The 24,525-nt window shown below is 32.3% G+C and overlaps 3 protein-coding genes across 5 annotated transcripts in view; all 3 read right to left on the bottom strand.

The window, feature by feature from the left end:
• The window catches only part of LOC140061140 (forkhead box protein N2-like), a 41,797-nt gene extending 31,115 nt beyond the window's left edge, over nt 1–10,682 (bottom strand). The window contains exon 1 of one of the 3 annotated variants that reach the window (XM_072107596.1): nt 10,568–10,682. The gene's annotated coding sequence lies outside the window, so the exon portion shown is untranslated. Of the gene's footprint in view, nt 1–557; nt 712–6,165; nt 6,404–10,567 lie in introns of those variants that run through there. The other 2 variants (XM_072107597.1, XM_072107599.1) reach the window with 2 other exon arrangements.
• Nucleotides 10,683–13,377: 2,695 nt separating this feature from the next.
• LOC140060902 (lysocardiolipin acyltransferase 1-like) lies at nt 13,378–18,903 on the bottom strand. Its single transcript, XM_072107271.1, has 7 exons — nt 18,729–18,903; nt 18,133–18,350; nt 17,916–17,925; nt 17,570–17,758; nt 16,969–17,100; nt 16,387–16,518; nt 13,378–15,936 (listed from the first exon to the last, which is right to left on the bottom strand). The coding sequence occupies exons 2-7, from the start codon at nt 18,304–18,306 to the stop codon at nt 15,398–15,400; spliced, it is 1,176 nt and encodes a 391-aa protein (XP_071963372.1). The 5' UTR covers nt 18,307–18,350; nt 18,729–18,903; the 3' UTR covers nt 13,378–15,397.
• An 89-nt stretch (nt 18,904–18,992) lies between these two features.
• Nucleotides 18,993–21,290, bottom strand: LOC140060383 (galanin receptor 2a-like). The gene has a single exon (XM_072106566.1). It carries the CDS (start codon nt 20,701–20,703, stop codon nt 19,540–19,542), a length of 1,164 nt encoding a protein of 387 aa, XP_071962667.1. The 5' UTR covers nt 20,704–21,290; the 3' UTR covers nt 18,993–19,539.
• Between the last annotated feature and the right edge of the window lie 3,235 nt (nt 21,291–24,525).

The following is a 24,525-nucleotide window of genomic DNA, read 5'->3' as shown; positions in this document are numbered from 1 at the left end:
TAAAATATTGACTTAATGTGGCTTTTACATTGCATAGATTTTTCTTTAATTGCTTAAATTTCAAATTGACTAGAAAGCGGAACAAGTATGATACTAACTTAAGCTCTGTCTACACTATCAAACTTTATGCGACAAAAAAATGTGACGTACCCATATATGGACATGATGATGTCATATCACTACCATATTTGGGAATATCACGACCATATTTGGGCACATTGTAAACAGAGCTTTAGACTGAACATTAAGAGCTACAAACATTTTAAACGCTTAAATAGAATACCAGATTGGTTATCATATTGCTTAATCAGTAATAGTACTTGTGTTTACAGTATAGCCATATGCAAAACACTTAAATACATTACCAGATTGGCTATCTTATTCAATCAATATTAATAGCCCTCTCATTTTTATAACTGCACACAAAATATTTAATATTATATGGTGGTATATTATTCAGGCATGTCTAGAATAAAACTACATTCATCTAAATATGGTAGCATATTGCATATAATATTCAATTTTAAAATTAGCATTCACAGTATCCATATACTCACAATTACAATATGATGATTGTCCATTATATTACATATTAACCATTAAAAATAATCTGGTTCTTAAAGACCATGGGTAACTATAAAACTGTCGACCTGAACTGTAGACGATTCCAAACCTCATTACGGTGTTATAAACTCCTCTAAAAATGTTTCATCACCGCTCAACCAGCTCCCGAGTAACAATTAATTTGATTGGCGGAATCCTATCAACACAGCTGTCACATGTCACAGATGCATTGGCAATTATTCAAAATTGTTTCTATCTATCAATATGATCTTTAGGGACTAACTTATAAGACAAATCTAATCAAAGTCATGCTTACCCAACGACAATTTATTTTGCAAGTAGTAGTACATCTTTAAAAGAAATTTAAACGACACGCTGCAGAATCTGCCTGGCTGACGACGAACACTGTATAAAGTGATTCACAGAGCAAATTATTACTATCTGCTATACCTGCAACTTTTGTAACTGCTGATCCGTTGCCAAGACAACGAGGAAACATGGCTGCCAGCAAGTGAGATTCTACGTTAATAGGACAACTAATGCTGGATCGGTTTACAGCAACATATCCTACTGGTTTAATGAGAATTTTGTTTCCCTCAAGACACAACTTGGGATATTAATGGGTAGAACAGAAAGCATAATATAAATATGCAATAAATATTTAAATTAGACCGCATAAATTAAAGCTTGTTGTAAATTTAGTTTCAGGGGCGGATAAAGGGTTATAAAAAAAAATTGATTCAATGATTTTTCGACCTCGTTTTCTAAATTTTAAATTTGCCTTTGATTTTAATATTAAAGCCATTTTGATAAATTACATAAAATACAGTTTTTATGTTAGTACTAGAAGTAGGTTATATTTCTAACAAATCTAACTTTAATATAAGAAAAATTTTACATTTCACAATCAATTTATCTCTGCCAAGATAAACTAAATTTAAACGAGAAATCAAAGAGAAAAAGAAAGCTCACATAGAAACTACTCACAAGTGATCAGGTAAAAATGTGATGCATTTTCATTTCGCCAGCGTAATTATCGATGTCGAAAGTCGCATCAGCGAGAAATTCTAAACAGAAACTAGTGCATCAATCAGACGACGCACCTGATAATACTGTAGGCTATAGAAAGTAATGTATGTGTAGATATGTTGATCTTTTTTTTGTTTTACCATACTAAGCAATCATTAAGATCTGAGGTGATTATCACTTTTATAAAGCTCTAAGACTACACTATCAATCTAGTTTGACAAAAAAAGTGTTGTGCCTAAATATGGTAGTGATATGCTCAAATATGGTAGTGATATGACATCATCGTGTCCATATGGGCATATTATCACATTTGTTGTCACATAAAGTTTGATAGTGTTGTTGGCAGTATGAGTGCCACTTACATAGACAATAGTCTATTCACATTGAAGATTGAGGTGTGATGCTAAAGTAGAAAATTCATTGAATTAAATGAAATGATGCAGTATGCTAACTATGCCCTCAAGTGGCAACATCTTTACACAAACAATCTTTTCTTTCCAAATGGAAGAGTTTAAATTTATAATAAATCTTCAATACCAATTATACATTATCCTACCACTGGAAAAACTGCAAAACAAAGCTTTTTGATGTTAAGTATCCATAGAAATTAATCTCAATTTAAATATTTATTATCCTATTAATAATTTAAGACCTTGAATCTATACTTTTGATATTAAGTTGTTATAAATCTGAGATACTGTGTAGCCATGAAACCAGATTGACATTTGACCTCAATGTATCGTTGCTAAGTGATCACCAAGGAAACCAAACATTACAACATTCACTTTGGGAAAAGTATTGAGATTTCTTAATTTAATTCAAGATTTAATCTTTTTTACTAATCCCTTGATCTAATCTGTAACCTTTACTGAAAAGATAAAGCGTTAATCTGATTTACAGATATTTACTCCTTTGTTATCAGTTTGTTCAGTTTATCATTGAGAAAACTTTCACATGGTCCTTGATTTTTCCAAAATCATCCAAAACAGGAGGGCCAATCTTCTTTAGTTTCATAATATTAGGCTTACAATGGTAGACTAGTTAGTAAGAGAAATCTTTAGATTAGACAGTCTCTCATTAGCATTATAATAAATGTTGATATAAATAAAGTTTGCGGTACATCACATATAGTTCTGAAAAGAACTGTTGAGTTTCTCAGACGAAAATTTGATTTCGCCATAAAAACCTTCAAACAATACATTATATCATTATCATAAATTTCTGTTGATCATAGAAATATAAAGGTAAAAAAAAGTTGCAAAAGAGATACAAAAACAGGTTTGAAAAAATTTATGGGGGTGTTTTTTACAATAGCTTTATTGTCGGTTCTACTTTGACGAAATATAAAAATTGCGTCAATTAACGTAATTATAATAAGTACAAAATTCTTGACGCATGAAAGGAATATTGTGTTCAAATGTATTGTGCTCAATGTGTTGTGTTCTGTGTGATGTCATAGTTATCTTAAAAGATAATCGCGTTCTTTGTTGCTTTATTATATCAAAAATATTTTGCAAACAATTCAATAAATGACCTTCATTATAAAGGTATTTTGTGACATATTTTTATTAAGTGTTATTGTTACATCCTAAAAAATGAATCAATTTAGCTTTACATTTTCAATTTTACTGAGTATACTATAATGTACAGGTTTATGCACAGCTAATAACAAAATGGTTAGGTGTACCAAACGCATAAAATAAACATTCACTATTAAAAGTAAACATAGTACTCTAAATAGTTTATGTTAAAAATTCTTTGAGTTGTGGGTAATAAAGCAAATGCCATGATACATTTCTCACTACAATAATAATACAAGGCTCAGTTTAGTTTTTCTTCTGATTCACCCAAATGGTTAGTTGTTGATGTTACTATCCGATTTTGCCGAAGCATTTTTTATTCTATTTGAATAAAAACATTTTGGAGCTTTCGATTTGCAGCAACCGACAACCTAGGAATATGTTAGGTGTACAGTAATGATATGCGGACGCGGGAAAGTTTGTACGTGCTTCCTACCGATACATTTTTGGTAGTTTACATGTCCAGACCATGACCGACAACACATCAATGCATAGGTCATAGGTCATCGCAAAGCAAAAGCTCCTAGCCTTGTCGGTGCAATAACAGTTCTTTTGCAATGCATTGTCCACCACATACAGAGCCATTGGCATTACTACATAGAATTATATTACTTTTATGTTGTATATTTCCTGGTTGGTTATTTATAAACAAAAATGGCTACTTTATTGCAAAGTACCTGGGAACATTACATCATAATCTATTTTTAGATATTTATTTAGCTGTAGTGCGTGTCACAATGCTTTCATCGGTATACGACAGAACATAAGTGGATTTGGAGTTTTTAATTTGAGAAATAATGTTGTCATACAACAAGATCAAAATAAATACAATTCCTCATTAATTTTAATAATGTTTGCCAATCAATATCTGTGAGGATATATTTAATTAATTATATGCAATTTCAACTTGTATTCAGCTACCATGTACAGTATTATGTTTAAATTCATTATTTATCAAATAATTGTAACGCATGTAATTGTTATTCACAAAAAGCCTATCAGTGATGATTATTTACAAAATGGAGTCGAAGAACTGTGTATCAATTTGGTTAATACCTAGCGACGGCTTCCCTTTACCATAGTAACAGTAAACAATAGATAATAATCACAGTACAGAGTCCTCATTTGATAGGATTTCATCCCTAGGGCTAATTTAATAAAGGGCTATGGATTTTCGGTAGCAAATATATGTAATGAAAACTTTCAATAATATTGGTTTTCTAGATTTTATCAGTAAAGTGATTTATCTATATATTCTTTTAATACGAAATTTTATTAATTAATCAACACAGTATATACAAATGGGAAAAAAGTAAGAAATTGAAATCTTAATAACAGAATTTTCATATTGACAGGAATTGTTTTGTAAACTGAAAAAAATTGTCAAGCTCTGTCTAAGGTCTGTCTACACTATCAAACTTTATATGACAAAAATAAAATGTGATGTGCCCAAATATGGACATTATGATATCATATCACTACTATATTTGGTCATATCACTACCATTATTTGGGTACATCACACTTTTTTGGTCAAACTCCTTTAGACAAAGCTTTACTCTGATTGCAAAACATTTCCAGGAAATGTACAAGTTTATTGGAATATTTCATAATTCACATGTAATACTAACTTCACAAAAGCTATCGTGTTAAAATATCAATTGTGGATATTATTATCAATATTAATAATAAAAATTGTTTAATAATTTCAAATTAATTAGATAGCTTTATGTTTTCAAAGTTTGTAAGTAAACATTTGTTACAGCTCTAAAATCAGACCTAAGTTACCTTTTTCGGAGTTCATTGGGACAATTGACTATAACTTTTTTAAATTAATATTGTACAAGCTTCGCATTTTAATAATGTAATAAATATTCAAATGCCGTATCCGAGTCCGAATAATTATATATTCTATGCATAGCTCATCGAATCAATGAAGCCGAAAGACAATCGAAACTGCACTGCTCATTATTCAACAGTAATTACAACGTCAAAATTACCATGTGGAAAATATACTATGCTAACAGCAGCACAGAGGTCATTAAAAGCTTGAACTTTTCAATTTCACTTCCTATCTTGAAAACATCCTTGGCTTATTCGTGTTGCTATGGTGATAGATAATCATTTCCTGCTGATCTTGGCTGTAAATCTGGTCAACAGAACCTTTGTTTTGGGGATTTTTTTTATACAACAGAAAAATCAATGCCAACATTGTTTGATTTCAGGATTTAGCTTTAGTTATTTCCAATTCAACACAACTTTCCAAAGCAACAAAAGAATGTTTTATGTATTGTGTACAAGTCAGATAGTTCCAAACATACTTCACAAAAGTAAATGCCTTTACTTTTATTCATCAAATACACTTAAAAAGAAAACTCTAACAAACTGTTTGGAGTAACAAAACAAGGTCCCATTGGTATTGTATGCTAATAAACTTTTTAAAAAGACATTAAAATCTTTTTGCCAAGTATCCGTGTGAATATATTTGTTTCATTTAATAGTTACAGTTCTGTTTGCTTTTCATGGCACACAATGTAAAGGAGTGTTCCACAAACTGCTGTAGAAAACCCTAGGTTTTATTTTTTTCAGAAAATGCAATTTAAAATGAATAGAAACTATATTAAAAATAACCAGTGATACTAATTTTTACTGTCACAAATATTTAGAAAATGTATGTCTCTACAATAAGTTTAAATCGATTAATACTGTACTTACAGTACAGTACTTTATGGAATTGCTGTATATTGTAATCTAACACTAGTAACAGCAATAAAAATGTTTAAAAATCAACAATAACATCTGTAGTCAAATAATAGTCAAATTTAAGTTGGGTAGAATTGATTTTTAATTAATTAAATATACTCCTCAAACGTGGCTCCAGAAATTTGCATTCATAATTTCTAATTATGTAACTTTAAACTACTTTTATAACCTAAATTCCAATACTGTCTATAAAAAAAAATTATTAAAAAAAAATAATTAAATGTACAAACCTTCATAATGTTCTCATAAACGAAGCGAAAGTTGCACAATTAAAAAAACATGGCTGCCATAACCATGAACTACCCTAGCAACTGTATAAAAGTATTAGACAAGGAGATCGCAACAGTTTGCACAAGTGTGATCTAATGGCTGACTCTTCCCTACCGGCCCAGGAAACGAGTCATGATCTAGAATATACGCAAGATATGAGAACAGGAAGATCATGTGATCATCGTTAGGTTTCAGTCGATGTGAATAGCAGACTAACTCTACTTCCTTCTCTGATGAAAAGAATCAGTATTATCTATTTAAAAGGAAGTTATTTAGCTTTTTACATTGTTATTTCAAATGTCTATCAAATATTTGCAAAGCTGAACATACAGTACATTCGAAGAGTTTATATTTTGTAAAAATACTGAAATTTATTAAGGAAATATTCAATTTTTGAATGCTGCTGAATTGCATGAAGATCTGAGACATCAAGGAGGTACAGTACTTGTGTGGTCTGGTTCAAGGAAGGAGTATCTTATTGTGAAATATCACAGTACATTTACAGCAGCAGTAAATAAGAGTCATTGTAGGGCACACTGCACATGGCCCTTCCGTAGTAATAATAGTATACTCTGTATACCAAGTACACTTCTCCCACACCGTACACAGACCTCCCCTTGTACTGAGTTAATTTTATTGTCCCCTTCCCCTCTATATGTACAATTACGTATAGGCATACCATCAATATCCCTTATTCCTCATATTCTACAAAACTGAAATCACTAAAGTAAATATTTTAACTACAGTATTCAATCAATATTTTTGTAACACAAATTAAAACAAACCTTTTTTTAATGTATTACTTGTTATTAACATATAAGCTAATTAAAGTTAATCTTTAATTAATCATCTTTTCAAATTATGAATATCTGGCACCAACATATATTCCAATTTAACCAAGCGTAAAATGTTAACCATAAATTAGGTTGTAAATGTTGAGATCTACTAATTTGTAGTCCTTGGCGTTATTGAATATTTGATGTTTGGGCGATCAACAACAAGTAATTAAATCATAAGAACATAAGATCTAGTGTGTAACATATTATTTTACACCGCCGCCGTTGTAATGGACCAATATTAGTAACAACTTGCTCCTCATCTTATACCACTATCCACTCACTTAAATACTTGAACTAAACGCAATATTATCTCCTTCATAAAAAGTCCTTGATTTCTATGGTAACGTATCAACAATACAGACTGGGACATGAACTAGTTGAAACCTCTTTGTCTGAGGATAGTAGAAAAGGCCACTGTACAAATACCAGTACTAAACCAGTCAAGGTGTGCTTACTCCAATAGGCCAATTGCTCAGCACGTGCTTAATCATTTTACCAAGAGTCAAACACAACCAAAAAACAAATTACATGAAACCTTAAATATTTAGGTAGTATTTAACACTGACAAATTAACACTAAAAATAAAGCTTAAAATTGTCTTTTTTTTTTTATTTGTTGATACTGGTGATGGTACAATACTACATATAATATGGGGTTTATGGTTTTACCATCCACCATAACCACAAACTATTAAAAGCACTTGGTATGTAATAAATCATACAGCATATAGACAAATTACCAAAGTCTGGTTGAGATAAAAAAAAATCATACTGTAACACAATACAAGCTCAGATTTTATTGCTTTTTTAATAAATAAAAAAGATATTTGTCTTCAAATATAATAAATTTAAAACAAACAGGCGATTATATATCATGTGTAGTGTTGCAAATAAAATAAAATTATTGTCTGTTTATTCGATTTCAATTCATAGAAATGCAAATACTTCTTTTTTTCATCTCAAAATAACTACAGTAATTATTAATATTTATTCATTCCGCAATGCAAGTATTCCATCGCAATCTTAATGATCCATATCAAATAAATTGATTTAATAAATTCAAGCACAACTGACAAAGGGAAATGTTCTCAGACAAATATATTCTAAACATATACTGTATGAAATGTATGTTTAATATTTATTGACGTTTTATAGATATTAGCATATTAATAAATATTATGATATTAAATCAATTAAATGTGTAAAAATGTTGTTGCTGTTTTTTAATGATTTTCCACAATTAATAATACATTTCTTTATATAAATCATTTTTTTTCAATATAATTATAAATACTGATTATGTGTTTTTTACACTGTTCACAAGTGTTTAAAGAGATCTTGAAAAAAGACGTTTAAATAGAGATTAAAAAGGGGAGGTTAAAAAAGTGTTTTGCCAATAGATTTCATAATGGGTACAGATATCTAAATGGTCACATGACTAATATTCCTCTATTTAATAATTCATTATGCAACATGGATTGTCATTAATTTTAAACATGGTATAGAATAACCACAGAATTATCTAATTATACTAATGAGTTAGTCCGTGGCTGGAACTAGAATTATTGATTTCTTTAACCTATTGGATTTCATTTAATCTTACTGATTGCAATATAAAGATTGAATAACTGTATAATTTAATTTAATTCACATAAAATATATGATAATATGTTTAAGTTGTTAAGTTTTGTCTAACACTATCAAATTTATGTGACAAAAAATGTGATGTGTCCATATATGGACATGATGTCATAATATCACTACCATATTTGGGCACATCACACTTTTTTTTTCAAACTAGTTTGATAGTGTAGACAGAGCTTTACACATTTTTTTTTTAAGGAACAAACATGGAAATGTCTTTTGGTAATTACTACTTTATCAGAATAACCACAATAGTATTAAATTCCAATTCTTTCATAAGCCACGATTCAAATTATTGATTATAATTAATCTTCCGTCCCATTCATTTTATAATTGGTTAATAATTAGTTCAAATAAAACAATTATAATACAATTAGTTCAAAAGTTAATTACTATGCAAATTTTAATTAATGGACGGATACTGTAAGTTAACCATAATCTACAGTTATATTATTGTACATCTATTTTACAGATAATTAGGTTAAATTTAAACTATCATTTAAAATTTGTATAAAAACATGGATGAAAAAGAAGTGTACAATAAATGTTAAGAAACTTAATTTTTAAATACAAGAAATACATACTAGATATGTATGTATGGGTAGGTGGGTGAGCTTACGCAGTAGAGCATCAATTTCTTTGTTGCACAGTTAACGTTGGAAGAACAAAGGGGTAATATCCAGTTAGCAAGACTGTGTGTAAGCACATGGTCTTAAGTAAACAATAACTACTGGGGTACAATACCCAACAATTGCTAATGTACTGGTACCCAGCTCATATTGGATAGCTAATAAAACTGTAGAAGCAACATTTAATAATGTAGGGACTACATAGAATTCGTTCTTTTTAAACATTTTTAAGAAAATCATTATAATTATATGGCCTGATGATGTGTAGAATAGTGAAAATGTATTAGTCTCAATGATAATGTTGCATTCCAGGTAGTATAGCATCCTCAGATGAGAGAATGTCTTTTGTTATACAGTTCATTTTTGTTAATTTATACATAATTACATTATTTTCTATGGACCAGAGATTCTGAAATCAAAGATTGAATAAATGATTACAGGGATTAAAGTATCATAATTAGTGATATCTCTTTTTTTTTGCAACCTAAAAATAAAAGTTTTAACCAATTTGTGTATTGTCAATCGTGATGGTGATACTGTACACAAATAAACCCAAGAGGAATTTCCTTTAATTTATATAACTTAAATAATAAAATGTATGTAATTGATCTATGCATTGATTTTCCTCCTCTGGAATGGAAGAATGTTGAAATTATATAATTAATTACATAATATTTACAGATGATAGTATAGAAAATGATCACACAGATTCATGTCATATTATGTATGCAATACTTGTACATGAATAAGGGTGGGTGGCAAGGATTGGTGGTACTGTAAGTTGTGGAGGGTGTCTTCTTTAACTATAAGATTACAATCTCAATCAGCACATCAAACAAAAAGGCATGTTTGTTACCAAAAAGCAATACAAAGTGGTTACAAACTAATATTAAATATTTACTTAAACAACAACAGCTAATTGACAAATTAAAGTGTTCAATTACAAGACTATGTCTGCAGTAACCACACCATAAACGCGAACAAACAAAACACGCTATTTAGTATTAATTCATTTATATATGAGGCTGAAACCTAGGCCTTCCATTGAGCACATGTTGTTTACAAAAGCAGGGGATTCCGAGGCATGTTTTAGGCCTATTTTTAGCTTTATCGCTGACCCTTTACAAATCACAGCAAAGAACAATCACGTTACACATGTGTCCACGTGCTGGTAATTTCTGAACAAAAACAAAACATAAACTTCAACTAAAATACAATGTGTCGTCTAGTTATTGTAATAGTATTACTTACGTTTACGTTTTGACTTCAAATATTAGAAAACTGTGAGCAAATATTTCTGGATTTAATTGTATTACTGTGTCTTCTTCTTACCCAACGTTAGTAGATCTTCACTTGCTAAGTACGTAACATAACTTTTATCGTCGATGATGAAAGAGAGCCACGACGCCCCACAGCTGGCGTCCGTCGCCATGACGAGCCATTTCCTCCCTCTGCCAGATCATTTTAAATTCTAATTTCGTCAACAAAATCTTATCAAAAGTAATCTAAATTAATAAATCTTATAAAAATCTACCTTATATTTGTACTGAAATTGTTTAAATGTGATATTAAAGTATTTGTTATGAAAACAAGCGAATTAATCTAATATAACAGAGGGTTTGATCATTAGGACGGGTTCTCGGAAGGCTGAAAGATAGCGTACTGGCAACCAATCAGAAGTCGTTTATAAACTTGTCATTTAAATTGACCTTTTGGATGATTACGCGCGAACTTTCCATATAAGTACATACTTATTCGACTGCCCTCAATCTAAATAATTTATATTTTGATAAAACAATATCAGTGCAAATAATAACGTAGTAATAGTTATTATAGTAATCAAACCATTGGAAAATTACTTTCGTTATTTTTAGTAGGTTATTTTGTAATATAACTATATTCATTTTAAATTTAGATTTTAGTCAAAATGGATGAAGTTGGCCAGCTCTATTATATTCATAAATTTGTGTAGATGCTATTGCAAACCAAAAATAATTACATTACTGTACAACGAATGTACTTCATAATTTGTTTAAATAGTTTTCTTATCCACACACAATCTACATAAAGTCCGTGTTTGATTCTGTTTCCTCTGATTTCCCAACAGTATAGATCTAAATGACCGTATATGAATTATAAGATGTACGAAGGCAAATAGAGATATTTGATTGGTTTAATGCAACTCCTTGATTTAACTACATAATGTTCATGAGGCTCGATTTCCACCCTGAGGTTAAGATTTATCGATTGTACGGTTCTGTAATTAGCCACTCTTTTCCCTCAACTCAAGCTGTGATGATTATAAATGCACATTTAATGTTTTTACACGCGTTGTTTTCTAACATTTTTTAAAAACCAAAAACACTAATCTATTTATGCAAAAATGTCATAAATGTAAAATAACCTTTCCAACTTAAAACTACATTGTTTATTTATAGAAATGTGTAGGCTTTTAGAATGAATATTAATTAGTAGGCCTACAATATTATTATGATTGATTAAATTATAATAACAATGTTAGGAAATGACGTAACTGAGGTTGTTGACGATCACGGTTAAAATTAGTGGGGAAAATGAATTTTGAACTTTTGTATATTTATTTATTTCAATTTTGCCTTACTTGTAAAGTTGACAAAGAAAAAGATTAAAATTTAACACACAAAAAAAAATCATTCTCTTGTAGTTAAGTATGTTCCGAATGTTCTCAACTACCATACTCGGCAGAACAAAAAAAGAGCATGCCGTTTGAAGACAAAGAACCATCTGCCCAATTGTTTTGATCGTTGCCATGCCGACGTAAAAGTAAATTGAACAAAACAATTTTTTCCATATAATTTATTTCTCTTTGTTACACATTAATGCGATATAGCTTATATATTCTTTTTAGTAATAATCGATAGTGAATACTATGGTTTAATTAAAGAAGTTACGATCCGTCTTTGTTATAGTTTAAATAAAAAAAAAGACTTTAGTATTTTTTTTTTCATTTATCACAACAAAGACAAGTTGATTAGACTCGGTTCCATTTTCTAGAGCAGCGTGGTGGTAGGCCAAGATAGATAACTGTATGTCATGGATGGAGGACTAGGCCTATAATTATTTCCTCCGTGTTTTTAGTAGGCCATGCTTTAACAGTGTGTGGGGTGCCGGTTGTGAATAGTATATTATATCAGCTGATTCAGATCAACAACACATTTATTGAGCATATTTAAAAGTTTGTCGCAACACCAACACATCCTCATTGTTTCCATGAATCGAATCTATATATTGTATAAACTTAAATAAAAACACTGCAGCAGGCCCGTGTAATGAAAACAACAAAAACGTTTGGTGTTTAAAGGTGCTACTGTTTGTTATCAAAACATACACGGCCCGAGGATACCCGTATAGTTTATTTTCGACAAGGTTGATAAAACAAGCTGTGGCGGCATGCCTGATTCCTTTACAATGAGGCCTATTGATTCTTAAGCTCTGCCTACACTATCAACTATAGTATAAAAAAAAGTGTAAAGTGCCCAAATATGGTAGTGATGTTCTCAAATATGGTAGTGATATGACATCATATATGAGCACATCACTTTTTTTGTCACATAAAGTAGACAGAGCTTGAAAATGTGGAGGTGGTATTAGCAATGGTATTGGAAGGGTTGCAATCACGCCAAGGAAACATGAATTGCAATCATGTAGGGGATGGAGTGGGTTTTAATACGTACAGGAAGATGTACGAATGAACCCCCTCCCCTCTTTCTGAAATGCCTTTTTCTACTAGAGATAGCAAATGTGATAATAAAAAGGCATAACTTAGATTAAAACGATTGTTGCCATCTTTGTTGAAAAAAGTTCCATGTTATGGAAAAAGTACATCTATGGACTTATCCTGGCTACGGGCTTGAATTGATTAAATAAAAAAGTTAATTGTCTGCGACATATATCACAATACCATAACTTCAACAAGAGGGCGCTATTCATGCATACCAATCAGAGTCATATTATAACTGGGATATTTCAAATACATGAAGTAAAAGACAATTTTAAAATACTCTACATAAAGCCTGCAATATTTAATAATCAATTTTTTATTGCGAATACCAATTTTTTTAAAGCACAAACCTTTCAATATAAACATATCAACACAATTGAATGCGGTTAAAATTCATAATTATTGCTAATATCAGGGAAGACTGAAATGACACTCTTCCCTGCTAATACAGTATACAAAAAGTGTATGTATTAAAGCAAATATAGTTAAATATTTAAAAAAACAACAATTTCAGGCTGAACCAAGTCTATAATGGCCTAGAGTGCCAACACTAAATGACAGATTCTTTTAATTAAATAAGCTTAAAACTATCCTAAATGTATCCATCAAATTCATTACAAATAATACTGACTTTTGACAATTAAAACAAGCACGAATGTGCAATACTCGGGGTACAGCGAAAGAAGCTGTATACAGACGTATACAGTTAGAAAGTTAAAGAAAAATAGGTTTCGCCAGGGCTCGAACCGGGACCTTCTGCGTGTTACGCAGACTTGACAACCACTACACTACGAAACCTCTTACATTAAAATTGTGGGTTACAGAAAGTTTTTTAATCCATTTAAATTACAAATAAATGGTAATAAGCACAAAGCAAAATAAACATGTGTAAAAGTGATAATTACCGATTACACAAAATAAGTATTTAAAAAAATAATAATAAGATATACTGTGTATAATTATCATATTGAGGTATACAGTACTTTTCACCATAAAGTTTAAAAAAAAAGGTTTAGCCCGGGCTCGAACCAGGTACCTTCTGCGTATTGAGCAAACGTGATAACCACTACGCCGCATATAACTACATAACGCTGTGGTGTGTGTCACACATTGTGGCTTCTTAATTAAACAAATTAATTAACAAAAAAGCACGAATGTGCAATACTCGGGGTACAGAGAAAGAAGCTGTATACAGACGTATACAGTTATTTCACCATAAAGTAAAAGAAACCCGAGGTTTCGCCAGGGCTCGAACCGGGACCTTCTGCGTGTTAAGCAGACTTGACAACCACTACACTACGAAAACCACTTACACTAAAAATGTGGGTTACAGAAAGTTTTTTAATCCATTTAAATTACAAATAAATATGGTAATAAGCACAAAGAAAAATAAACATATGTAAAAGTGATAATTACCGATTACACAAAATAAGTATTTAAAAAAATAATAAAAATAATATATACTGTGTATAATTATCATATTGCGTATAGAGTACTTTTCACCATAACGTTTAAAAAAAAGGTTTCGTCCGGGCTCGAACCAGGTACCTTCTGCGTGTTAAGCAAACGTGATAACCACTACGCCAAGAATCCGCATATAACCATATAAATACATAACGCTGTGGTGTGTGTCACACATTGTGGCTTCTTAATTAAACAAATTAATTAACAAAAAATTAAAAATCCGGCTCTATAGATTTGAGGACATGTCCCTGTAGTATGTTCATGCCAAATCCCAGCTCAATACTACAACGAATAAGGGAGGAGTAGTACTTTAAAAATCGCACTTTTTACTCAATAGTGTCCAGATGGAGGAAGAAGAGGAGAAAATGAGTAAGTCCTAGACTCGGGTACCCCGAGTAAAAACTATAGAGGTACAACACAAAACTGTACACTAATTTAGCAACAATATTAGTAACTGTACGATTTATCACTGGACTATTAATACAAATTGCCTTTAGATGTAAGTACAGTATAACATTTCAGACATTGCTAAAAATTGCCAAATAATAAAATCTTTATTTTAAAACGGAGGCTTGAGGCCGTATAAAAGAAACAACTACAATATCACAACAGTATTTGGTTAAGCAGAAATGTCTAGTAGCACAGCCGGTTGTGCGCTAATGTTCAAATTGCAGGAAGCTGAGTTCAAATCTTGCATCCGACTAGCCACAATCATTTTTTTTGGAATTGCCTAAACCTCATAATAAAGCATTTACAAAACCTATATACCGTAATAAACGGTCATAGCTAATTTGGTAAGTTAGGGATGGAATGTCTACAGATTATGTAGCTACTACTGAAGGACTGAATTATGAAAATCAATTTGATTTTGTTTTGTGCAAGTAGCTCTTGAGACGGGATACAATGAGGTGATCAATACCACCTCTGAACAAGCCCTGAATGATGTAAAACACACACACGGCCGCAAAAAATAATCGTGCTAAAACGTACGTATAAAGTAAGTAGGTTGATGTTAGTAGAAACACGAACCAGTATAATACTGCTAAGTAAAGATACAAGGTATTTAATTGTTTGTCATCTGAATGTACTGCAGGTGAATCCACCAGAGAGGAGTCACCAGCTGGTGATTCACCTCCTAATGCACTTTTTTCATTATCAACAAATTGTTTATCTTCCTCGTAAAACTTTCTAAGTGTTTCCTCTTTTTCTTTCCAACGTTGGATGCACCAATTTTGAATGTCTTCGTCTGTTTTTGGTAAAGAAGCGATGGGATGACGTCGGATGTTGAAATGTACTTCTCCTGGGAATCTCCCATGTACAATATCCATCTCTCCTTTAGTTGGAATTCCGTCGGGATAGCCAAGACTTATGTCATATACTGCATCAACCATATTGTCTAAAATATGTTAAAACATTGCTTAAGCTCTGTCTATACTTTCAAACTTTATGCGACAACAAAATATGATGTGCCCATATATGGTCATGATGATGTCATATCACCACCATATTTGGGCATATCAGTACTGTATTTGGGCACATCATACTTTTTTTTCAAACTAGTTTGATAGTGTAGACAGAGCTTTATATGGTTTAGTTTTTATTGTTAAGTATGTTTCTTAATATGAAAATTCAACATTTTGTTTTATGTATTCGAAGCTCCATATTGAATTGCTATATAATTGACAACTAAGTAAGATGACACATTATTGTGCCTCCTGAATAGCGGTGTTCCCTTGATATAGGTCAACTGTAGTCTTAAAAATATTTCCCTTTGTTTATTTCCCAGAAAAGTGTCCTATGAATAGTGCTGTCTCAAAGGAGGGGCTCTACTCTAGTGGTTACTTACTTTTTATAAGATTCTGCAGAATGTACTTAAAGCCTGTCGTACGTGGATGAAGGACGTACTTATAGATTTCAAGATCATTTTTCTTGGCATATCGATCACTGGCAGGCTTTGAATCTTTACAAAAATCAGTACCTTTTGAATAAAAAATTAATTTAATTACTTGCTTACAAATCCCAGGGTGTTGGGTTCAAATCCAAATGTTGGGCTCAAGGGGTTGAGTCCAAGCAGCAGCACCTAAGCCTCTAGAAAGCATGGGCTAAGTACCCTCCTTGTGTAAGTACTCTCAGATCTGGTGGAATACCGAAAGCTACCACGTTTTCACCAATCTAATCCTTTAAATTTTTTTATTTTGCTTTTTTTCATACACATCCAACAGCGTGCACAAACTCGCCAATTACAGGATGGATAATCTATTTTAAATTGATTTTGCTTTATAAACCAAGTCTCATTTGACACTTAGGGATTGGAGTTGAAAGAGTTGTGAGTTACAACCCCGGCACTAGATCAGGAATGAACCCCGGACTTTGGGATTGGAAGGCAAGCAAGCTAACTGCCAAGCTACAGCTCCACTTTCATTTTTACCTTCAGGGAACAGCAATATCTGATGTTCATACTGAAGTTGATGGAAATAGTCTAACGATTCTTCTAATATGGCTTCATCTTTCTCCCAGACACGAGATAAGAAGATGTATCCTGCCACTTGCATTGCCCATCCTAAAAAAATAAAAGTGTTAACAAATTGAATTCAAGTACCAATGCCGTGATGTGTTCTACCTTTCTACAGCTGCCATAAACAATTAAAGATGTATCCCCTGAAAAAAAAAAAATATTTTGTTGATGTCACCTAGCCTAATAGTTACCCACTTGGCAAAAAATTGGATTGAAAAAAATATATATATTAAACTAAAAAAACAGTCAAATTGGCTGTCAGCTAAAATGGATTTTTGGTTGAATTAAATCATTAATTTTGTCATTTTAAGTGAAAACATTAATTTTTTCTGTTTTTTTTTTCTACGGAAGTGATTACCTTTATTAAAACTACAAAATAATCTATTCAAAGTCTGATTTTATTAATCTTTATTTTTCATGTTTTTGTGGGACAATACATCTTTAAAGGTGCTAACAAAATTAACAATTGAAGTTGATGCTTTGATAATGGATGGATAAAATACAAATGTTTTACCAGGTCCTGGAACATTTTTCAATCCAGCCTTTAAAATGATCTTTTCATGACGAAGAGATGACTGATGAAAGAGGCACTGCCAGAAGAACATCCAGTCTAATCTGGTGCGATGATTCATTATGATCACACACTTCTCTTTTGGTCTTATTCTATCACCAGTTGAAAAGAACTTCACCTTATGAACCAATTCTAAAATGAAAGTTATTTGAATCATTTTATTGCTGCATAACTTCCTTATCTGAATGTTGATAATGCTTAGTTTTTTCTCCCAACCAGTTTCAATTAAGCTCACACTAGCATTGTTGTGAAAGTAGTGTAATACAAAAGTGTGTAGTAACATACTTACCTAGTAAAGCCTGTAAAAAAGAAAACAATTGGATAATTATTGTGTATGCAAATATAAACAATAATAGATAGAGAGTCATAGGGTTGGGCCATATAATGATGAATAATGTATTATATCACTTTATGAAATGATGCAAACCTCAGAAAAAGCATTACAAACCACATTCATTATTTCATAACAAGAAGGGCTACTGATGTATAAATAACTGAGGACTTACCACTGGTAAACTCAACCACATTGCCATTAAGATGTCATTCAATTGTCTGTACAAAGACGGGTGTAACACCATCAATGGCAGAAATGGTCCCATCATAAAGACACTACCAAAGAAGGCTGATAAAAAGAGGAATGTTAGATAGAACACCCCTGCTACTGTTCCTTGTTCTTTCATTCTTGTTTATTGTCTTCACAGCTTTTATTGTTATGAGTATAAATCTATAAAAAAAAAACAATTTAAGAAGGTGTACCATCCCTATATGTCATAAATACATTAACTGACACTGATTAACAATGAATAACAATAAATCCACAAATTACACATCAAAATCTACTTCTGGTCATGAGTTTAGTATTATACAATGCAACATTTAAACTCGTGCACAATAGTTAATGCAACAAGGTATTTTTAATAGACAGTAAGTTATAGGCCTATACTCTAGTAGGAGGCCTAGATGGAGACTGCTAAGAAAGAGAAAGGCCGACTGAGGGGGACGTCTAGCCGGCATATAAATGAAAGTAAAAAAGGCCTAGGCCTAGGCTAGTGGAGGGAGTTCTAGTGGAGGCTTCTTCTATCTACAAACTGCTTGAACAAACCTAATAATGCACTACGCCACACTTACAACCGCTTGCTTGCATGATTTGATCCAAAACATACAATCAAGCTAGGCGCGCCTAGGCCCTACCACAAAAATAATACGTGTTTTACTTTTTTAGTGTTTTTTTTTACAAGATGGGTCTACCAACAGAGGGCGGTCTTTACAAATGTAACTCAGAGCCGGCCATATATATATATGGCTCTGATGTAACTCAGAGCCATATATATCTCTATCTCTATATATGGCTCTGATGTAACTCAGAGCCATATATATATGGCTCTGATGTAACGCTCTACTACTTCATTTTCACTTTGAAATTACTAATTCCAAAAATCATTGAAAACCACGAATATTTGATCAGAAGTATTCAATGTTCAAATTCCAGGAAGAGCTTAGTACCAGATATTTGGGGTTAAATTTAATTGCACAACTAATACTAGGAATGAAGCTTGCGACACACAGGCACATGTACAAATGATAGCAAAAGTATTTTTAAACACATTTTTATAGAGTTAAAATAGTTTGCTATTTTGTATAGTGCCTGATTAGGCCTATGATATTTGGACAAGGAAATTATGACAAACAAAAATATAATAAATTATTGCAGTCCACTGAACTAGAAGTTAAATATATTGATTGTCAAATTTATTTTATAAATAACTAAAAAACGTAAATTCACAACTATAAATAAAGACAATAAAATGTGTATAAAATAGAAAATGTTCACTGCATCTTTTATTATCTGTGACAAGCGCCACCATGCGTTGAGAATGTTCATAATCAATATTTTAAAAATGAACTGTTTTACATTACTTTTTACGTTTTAAAGTGTTAGTAAAAGCGTTCCTGTAGTACTTATTAGTCAAATAAACAATAGGATTTATTGTATGCATTGTGAATGCTATGATGACAGCAACCGCGAGAATGTTGTCTGAAATATCCCCATTCTGGTATATAATGTTATACTTCACAATAATATAGGGGAGACAGAGAAGCATAAATAGTAGAGTTATGATCAGAAATGTTCTCATCCAGATGGTCTCGAGTGGCCTGTATCGTTGCTGGCGTCTAACACGACGAGCTAGTCTGTATTTCTCATGACCTGTTGGCACCTCTTCGTTGTCGGAGGACGACGAGGATGACGATGACGAGGATGACGATGATGATGAGGATGCCGAAGCATTCGAGGCTAAATCATGATGACCTTCTTCTTTGCTTTTACTCTTCTTCTTCTTTTTGGTTTTCTTTTTAGTTCGTTTCTTTTTCTTCTCAATGAGACTTGACGTATCGCGTATTTCGCGCCTCACTTTGTTCTGTGCGCGTCGTAACTTGTCGCCGTACGACTCATCTCGTTCACCTTCCGTCATTTGTCGAATCTTGCGCACGTGAAGGATGCTCAGAATAAATAACGCACACGATAACACAAATGGAAAGCATATGCCCATAGTAATTGTGAACGATAAATGGCTAGGGTGTTTCTGCCACCCTTCTACGGTGGGACTGCATCGATGCTCTGCGGCAGAGAACCCATACTCTCCCCATGTGATTATGGGTAGCAAGGCTAAAACGAAAGAGTAGAACCACAGGCCAGAGATGCACACGAAAGTCACACACCTTCCAAATATCTTATCATAGTGAACAGGGTGACGTATGCGCACGTAACGCTCGATGGCAATGGTTACTATAGTGTGCGAGCAGAGATATGAGGAAAACGCGTAAATAAACGCGGTGGTCGTACAAATCGATTCATTCAAAGCCCAGGTGTCTGCCGAACCTATCAGAGCAAAAAGTGCATCCGGGAATATGCAAACAACACCAGCTAAAATATTTGCAAAGATGATATTAAAAATTAAATATTTCAGCGTCAACGTTGAGAGTTTAGGTGTCCGTAAAAATGTGTTGAATACAAGAATGTTGCCAACAAAATCCACAAGAAAGATGAACAAAGCGGCTACTCCGAAAGCGATCGCCATGGAGCTTTTTAACTTTCAAAACTGACACAAATAAAGTACTGTAAACAAATTCGCTATAAAAAAAGTGCAGACACGTCACAACTAAACACCAATGCGTTTAACGCTGCGCGTCACACGCGTTGCATCTTGATGACGTCGAGAATAACATTACCATTTTGTTACAATACAAACTGCAAATAAATCTTAATTCCTTGAACGCTTCTGTACTATTTTGTCACGATATAAATAACAGTTCTAATATCAAGCAACGGCACGACTGTCCACACTACATTACGTTAATCAGGGCTTAATTAAGCCAAGAAATTGACAAGCCACTGTCAAACACCAATTAGTCGACGACATAGATCAAGCATTCAGTCGATATCGTACAACATGGCGGTCGAAGAATGAACAAAATAAACAATCGTGATACTAAAGCTATTGTGACGTATAGAGGTTGCCCGGGTACATATAAACACACTCGTTTGTACAGTGATTGTGCTGATAATCGATAATGCCTTTCATGACATTGTTTAACTACAGGATTGTGCAGCTGACGGTAGCAACTCAATGTCGTAAAATGTTGTATAACATGATTTTGAACATGGCGATGGAAGTTAATTAATATAGGCCTATATAAAAACGACATTCCGAAATCACAATCCCCTGGCCTCCGTTACACCAAGCAGATAGTGATTCTGCCCTATAAGAACTAAGGAAAGTCATACTCATAGTATCGTTATGAAAAACATTTTTTATTTATGGCTACTGGCACCCATCCTGTGTGAGTGAACGTTAATGTTCGAATCATTATTGTTTCTTTCGTTACTGCACTGTTCTTATTATTAAGAACAATAATTTCAATTTTATTATACATCAAAACAATATAAAAATATCAAGAAAAACAAACAATATTTAATCCTTTCAATTTATTGTTGACAACTTCGCATAACCGATCAAATTGAGTCCGTCAGTTGCCGAAAAAGCCATTACCACTCCAGTCCTGTACAAATAATTGTCCCCGATCTCTTAATCAGATGAAATGAGTTAATCTGACTGACTTGTAGATCCCCTATTATTAACTGATCATTAAGCAATACTTGAATATTATCTGGAATATCTAAACTCTTATCCAATACCATATACAGTATATTCATAAACGGAAGGGTACGGTAATTGTACCCTATAAGGCCTATGTTCATTGTGTGACCATTTAAGGACTCTCTAATACCATATACAGTATATTCATAAACGGAAAGGGTACGGTAATTTTACCCTATATATAGGCCTATGTTCTTTTTATGACCATATAAGGACTCTCTAATAACATATACAGTATATTCATAAACGGAAGGGTACGGTAATTTTACCCTATATATAGGCCTATGTTCTTTTTATGACCATATAAGGACTCTCTAATAAAATATACAGTATATTCATAAACGGAAGGGTACGGTAATTTTACCCTATATATAGGGCTATGTTCTTTTTATGACCATATAAGGACTCTCTAATACCATATACAGTATATTCATAAACGGAGGAAGGGTACGGTAAATTTACCATATTTAGGCCTATGTTCTTTGTGTGACCATTTAAGGCTTAGAACGAAAACGGGCGTTGACCATATAAGGGCAAGTTACGCGTAACGTACATCCCCCATGCTTTTTTATCAACGTTTCCAACAGGAAGAAAAAAGGAAAAAATAAATTAGATAATAGAAAGTCACGTGTACATTCTCACTCCTGGGGAAGATCAAAGCATATTGTTTGAAACAGGTTTTTTTTTTCAGAACTAATATAGGCCTATGGTGTACCGCAAACTTCATATCAACAAGAAAGTGTATATCTAAATGAATCGGTTAAGCCTTACCGGTATGTACATCATTTCTGAGAGTAAATATTTGACCACAAAATTGATGTTTTGTTCTGTGATCAATTATGGATAAGTATCCGTTTATAGTAAACAGCTGAGAATTAATAATTTGCTATAGGCATAGCCTCTCTTTGCTGATTATGGGGGTCGATGTTTTTCTTCGTTCGTGATTAGGTTCAGCCCGGCGTTGCCACTTTAGATGTCTAGTAACTTTATATGACAAATGACATGATGACATCTTATCACTACCATATTCGGACATATCACTACCATATTCGGACATATAACTACCATATTTAGGCACATCACACTTTTTGGTCAAACTAGTTTGATAGTGTAGACAGAGCTTTAGTAAAAATACTACATTCTTCAGAGTAGGCCTAAGGGTTCAATGCCAAGATTTGGGTAAAAAAGATGAACCATGGAAACATTTTATTTTTATAACAATTAATTAGCTTTAATATCACGTAACTGTCTTAATGACATCGTTTCTCGGATACTTCTATATAAGGATATCGTTAATAACCGTCCGATTTCTGATTATCAAACACAATGAAAGGGTAAAGAAACTAATGAGGCTCATTGAGCTGTTTTATGCATAAAACAAAATAGTGTTAGCATTTCCACAACGGATTGTAAAGAGAGACTTTTAAACGCAGAAATGGCATAAAAGCGGCCCTTTATACCTAAAGAAAAAAACTACCAAAGTAACAACAAAAAGATATTGGTAATACACCTGAAGCTGCTTAGTAATTCCTTCCGATCCACGGAAGGTATGATATTGCGAAGAACGAGAAGAGGAAGCGCATTGAATGTGTTATACAATACTGTATTAATTACATGATATTGCAAAAACCAAAAACAATATTCCAATTTCTACATCATATTCTACCGTACACTACTGTTTGTTGGTTTGCTATATGGGATATGAATCCAAAGCCAATTACACACGCAGGATATAATTGATTTCCTTATGTCTTTAAAAAACAATTCCTTTGTCTTACAAAAGGAACTATTGGAAGTAATAGTAATAAGTCGATCATTTAAATCATTAACTGGTTGAAAGTAGGTTTACAGTTTTAAAGGCGATACATCATATCTGCTTTACTACACACGCATCACCTTGATTTAGGGTAAGTTTGTAGGCCTATGTACTTATTTTCGCATAGATCAAATCAGCCGATTCTCGGTATGTATCGTATTTAAATTTGGATCATCATTATTATTATTATAGGCACATTCCGTGATACGGTATCCCATGTGTTTCATGTTTTATAAACTCTAAAATGGGCCCTAAAAATGTTGATAAACCATGAGAATCTGTTTTACAATTGTACGTATCTGTAAAAAAAAGGATAGGAACATAGGTTGTGTGCTTCCGGCATTATCTATTGATTTTATTTATTCAAAGAAATTTAAAAAAAAATACAAAACATTACAAAGTAAACGCTTTATTGTGAGAGCACTTGAAAATATTTAAAAAATATCTTTTTTTATATCGGAAGTTTTTATTCATTTTTTCCAATACTTTTTTGTTGTCAAATGTTAACGTTATATTTGAAAGAAGAAATACCTTGAAACGAAATATTAATACATTTTTAAAATATATTACATCTTTCAAAATAGTTACTATTTTTATCTTACTTTTAATACGACAGCACAACGTGCCTCTCCCTACGGCAAGTTATGCTTAAAGCATTATTAAATATAACACATAAATAGAAATTATCGGAATACCATATATTCACTTGCACTTTATGCAATCTCACTTTCGATAAAATAAGAACGTGCGATTTTGCCCGTCTTGTAATTTACTCCTTCCGTTTTATTATGCTGAAAATGAATACGCTACATTACTACATCAATGGGTATAGAAATGTCCAGCCTACGGCAAGTAATTCTACCAATTATGATTTAAGTACGCTACTAAATAAATGTTTTATTCTTCAATATCCTCTTCCGGTATTT

Source organism: Antedon mediterranea, chromosome 10, assembly GCF_964355755.1.
Source record: "Antedon mediterranea chromosome 10, ecAntMedi1.1, whole genome shotgun sequence".
Classification (NCBI taxonomy): domain Eukaryota; kingdom Metazoa; phylum Echinodermata; class Crinoidea; order Comatulida; family Antedonidae; genus Antedon; species Antedon mediterranea.
This window is presented reverse-complemented; position numbering and strand designations above follow the sequence as displayed.

Coding starts and splice junctions, on each gene's coding strand:
- LOC140060902 (XM_072107271.1), bottom strand. CDS start 18,306: ATGAAAGAACAAGGAACAGTAGCAGGGGTGTTCTATCTAACATTCCTC. Junction 16,519..16,968: donor GATATTGCTGTTCCCTGAAG/GTAAAAATGAAA, acceptor TTTATTCAAAAG/GTACTGATTTTTGTAAAGAT. Junction 15,937..16,386: donor TCTGCAGAATCTTATAAAAA/GTAAGTAACCAC, acceptor AACATATTTTAG/ACAATATGGTTGATGCAGTA.
- LOC140060383 (XM_072106566.1), bottom strand. CDS start 20,703: ATGGCGATCGCTTTCGGAGTAGCCGCTTTGTTCATCTTTCTTGTGGAT.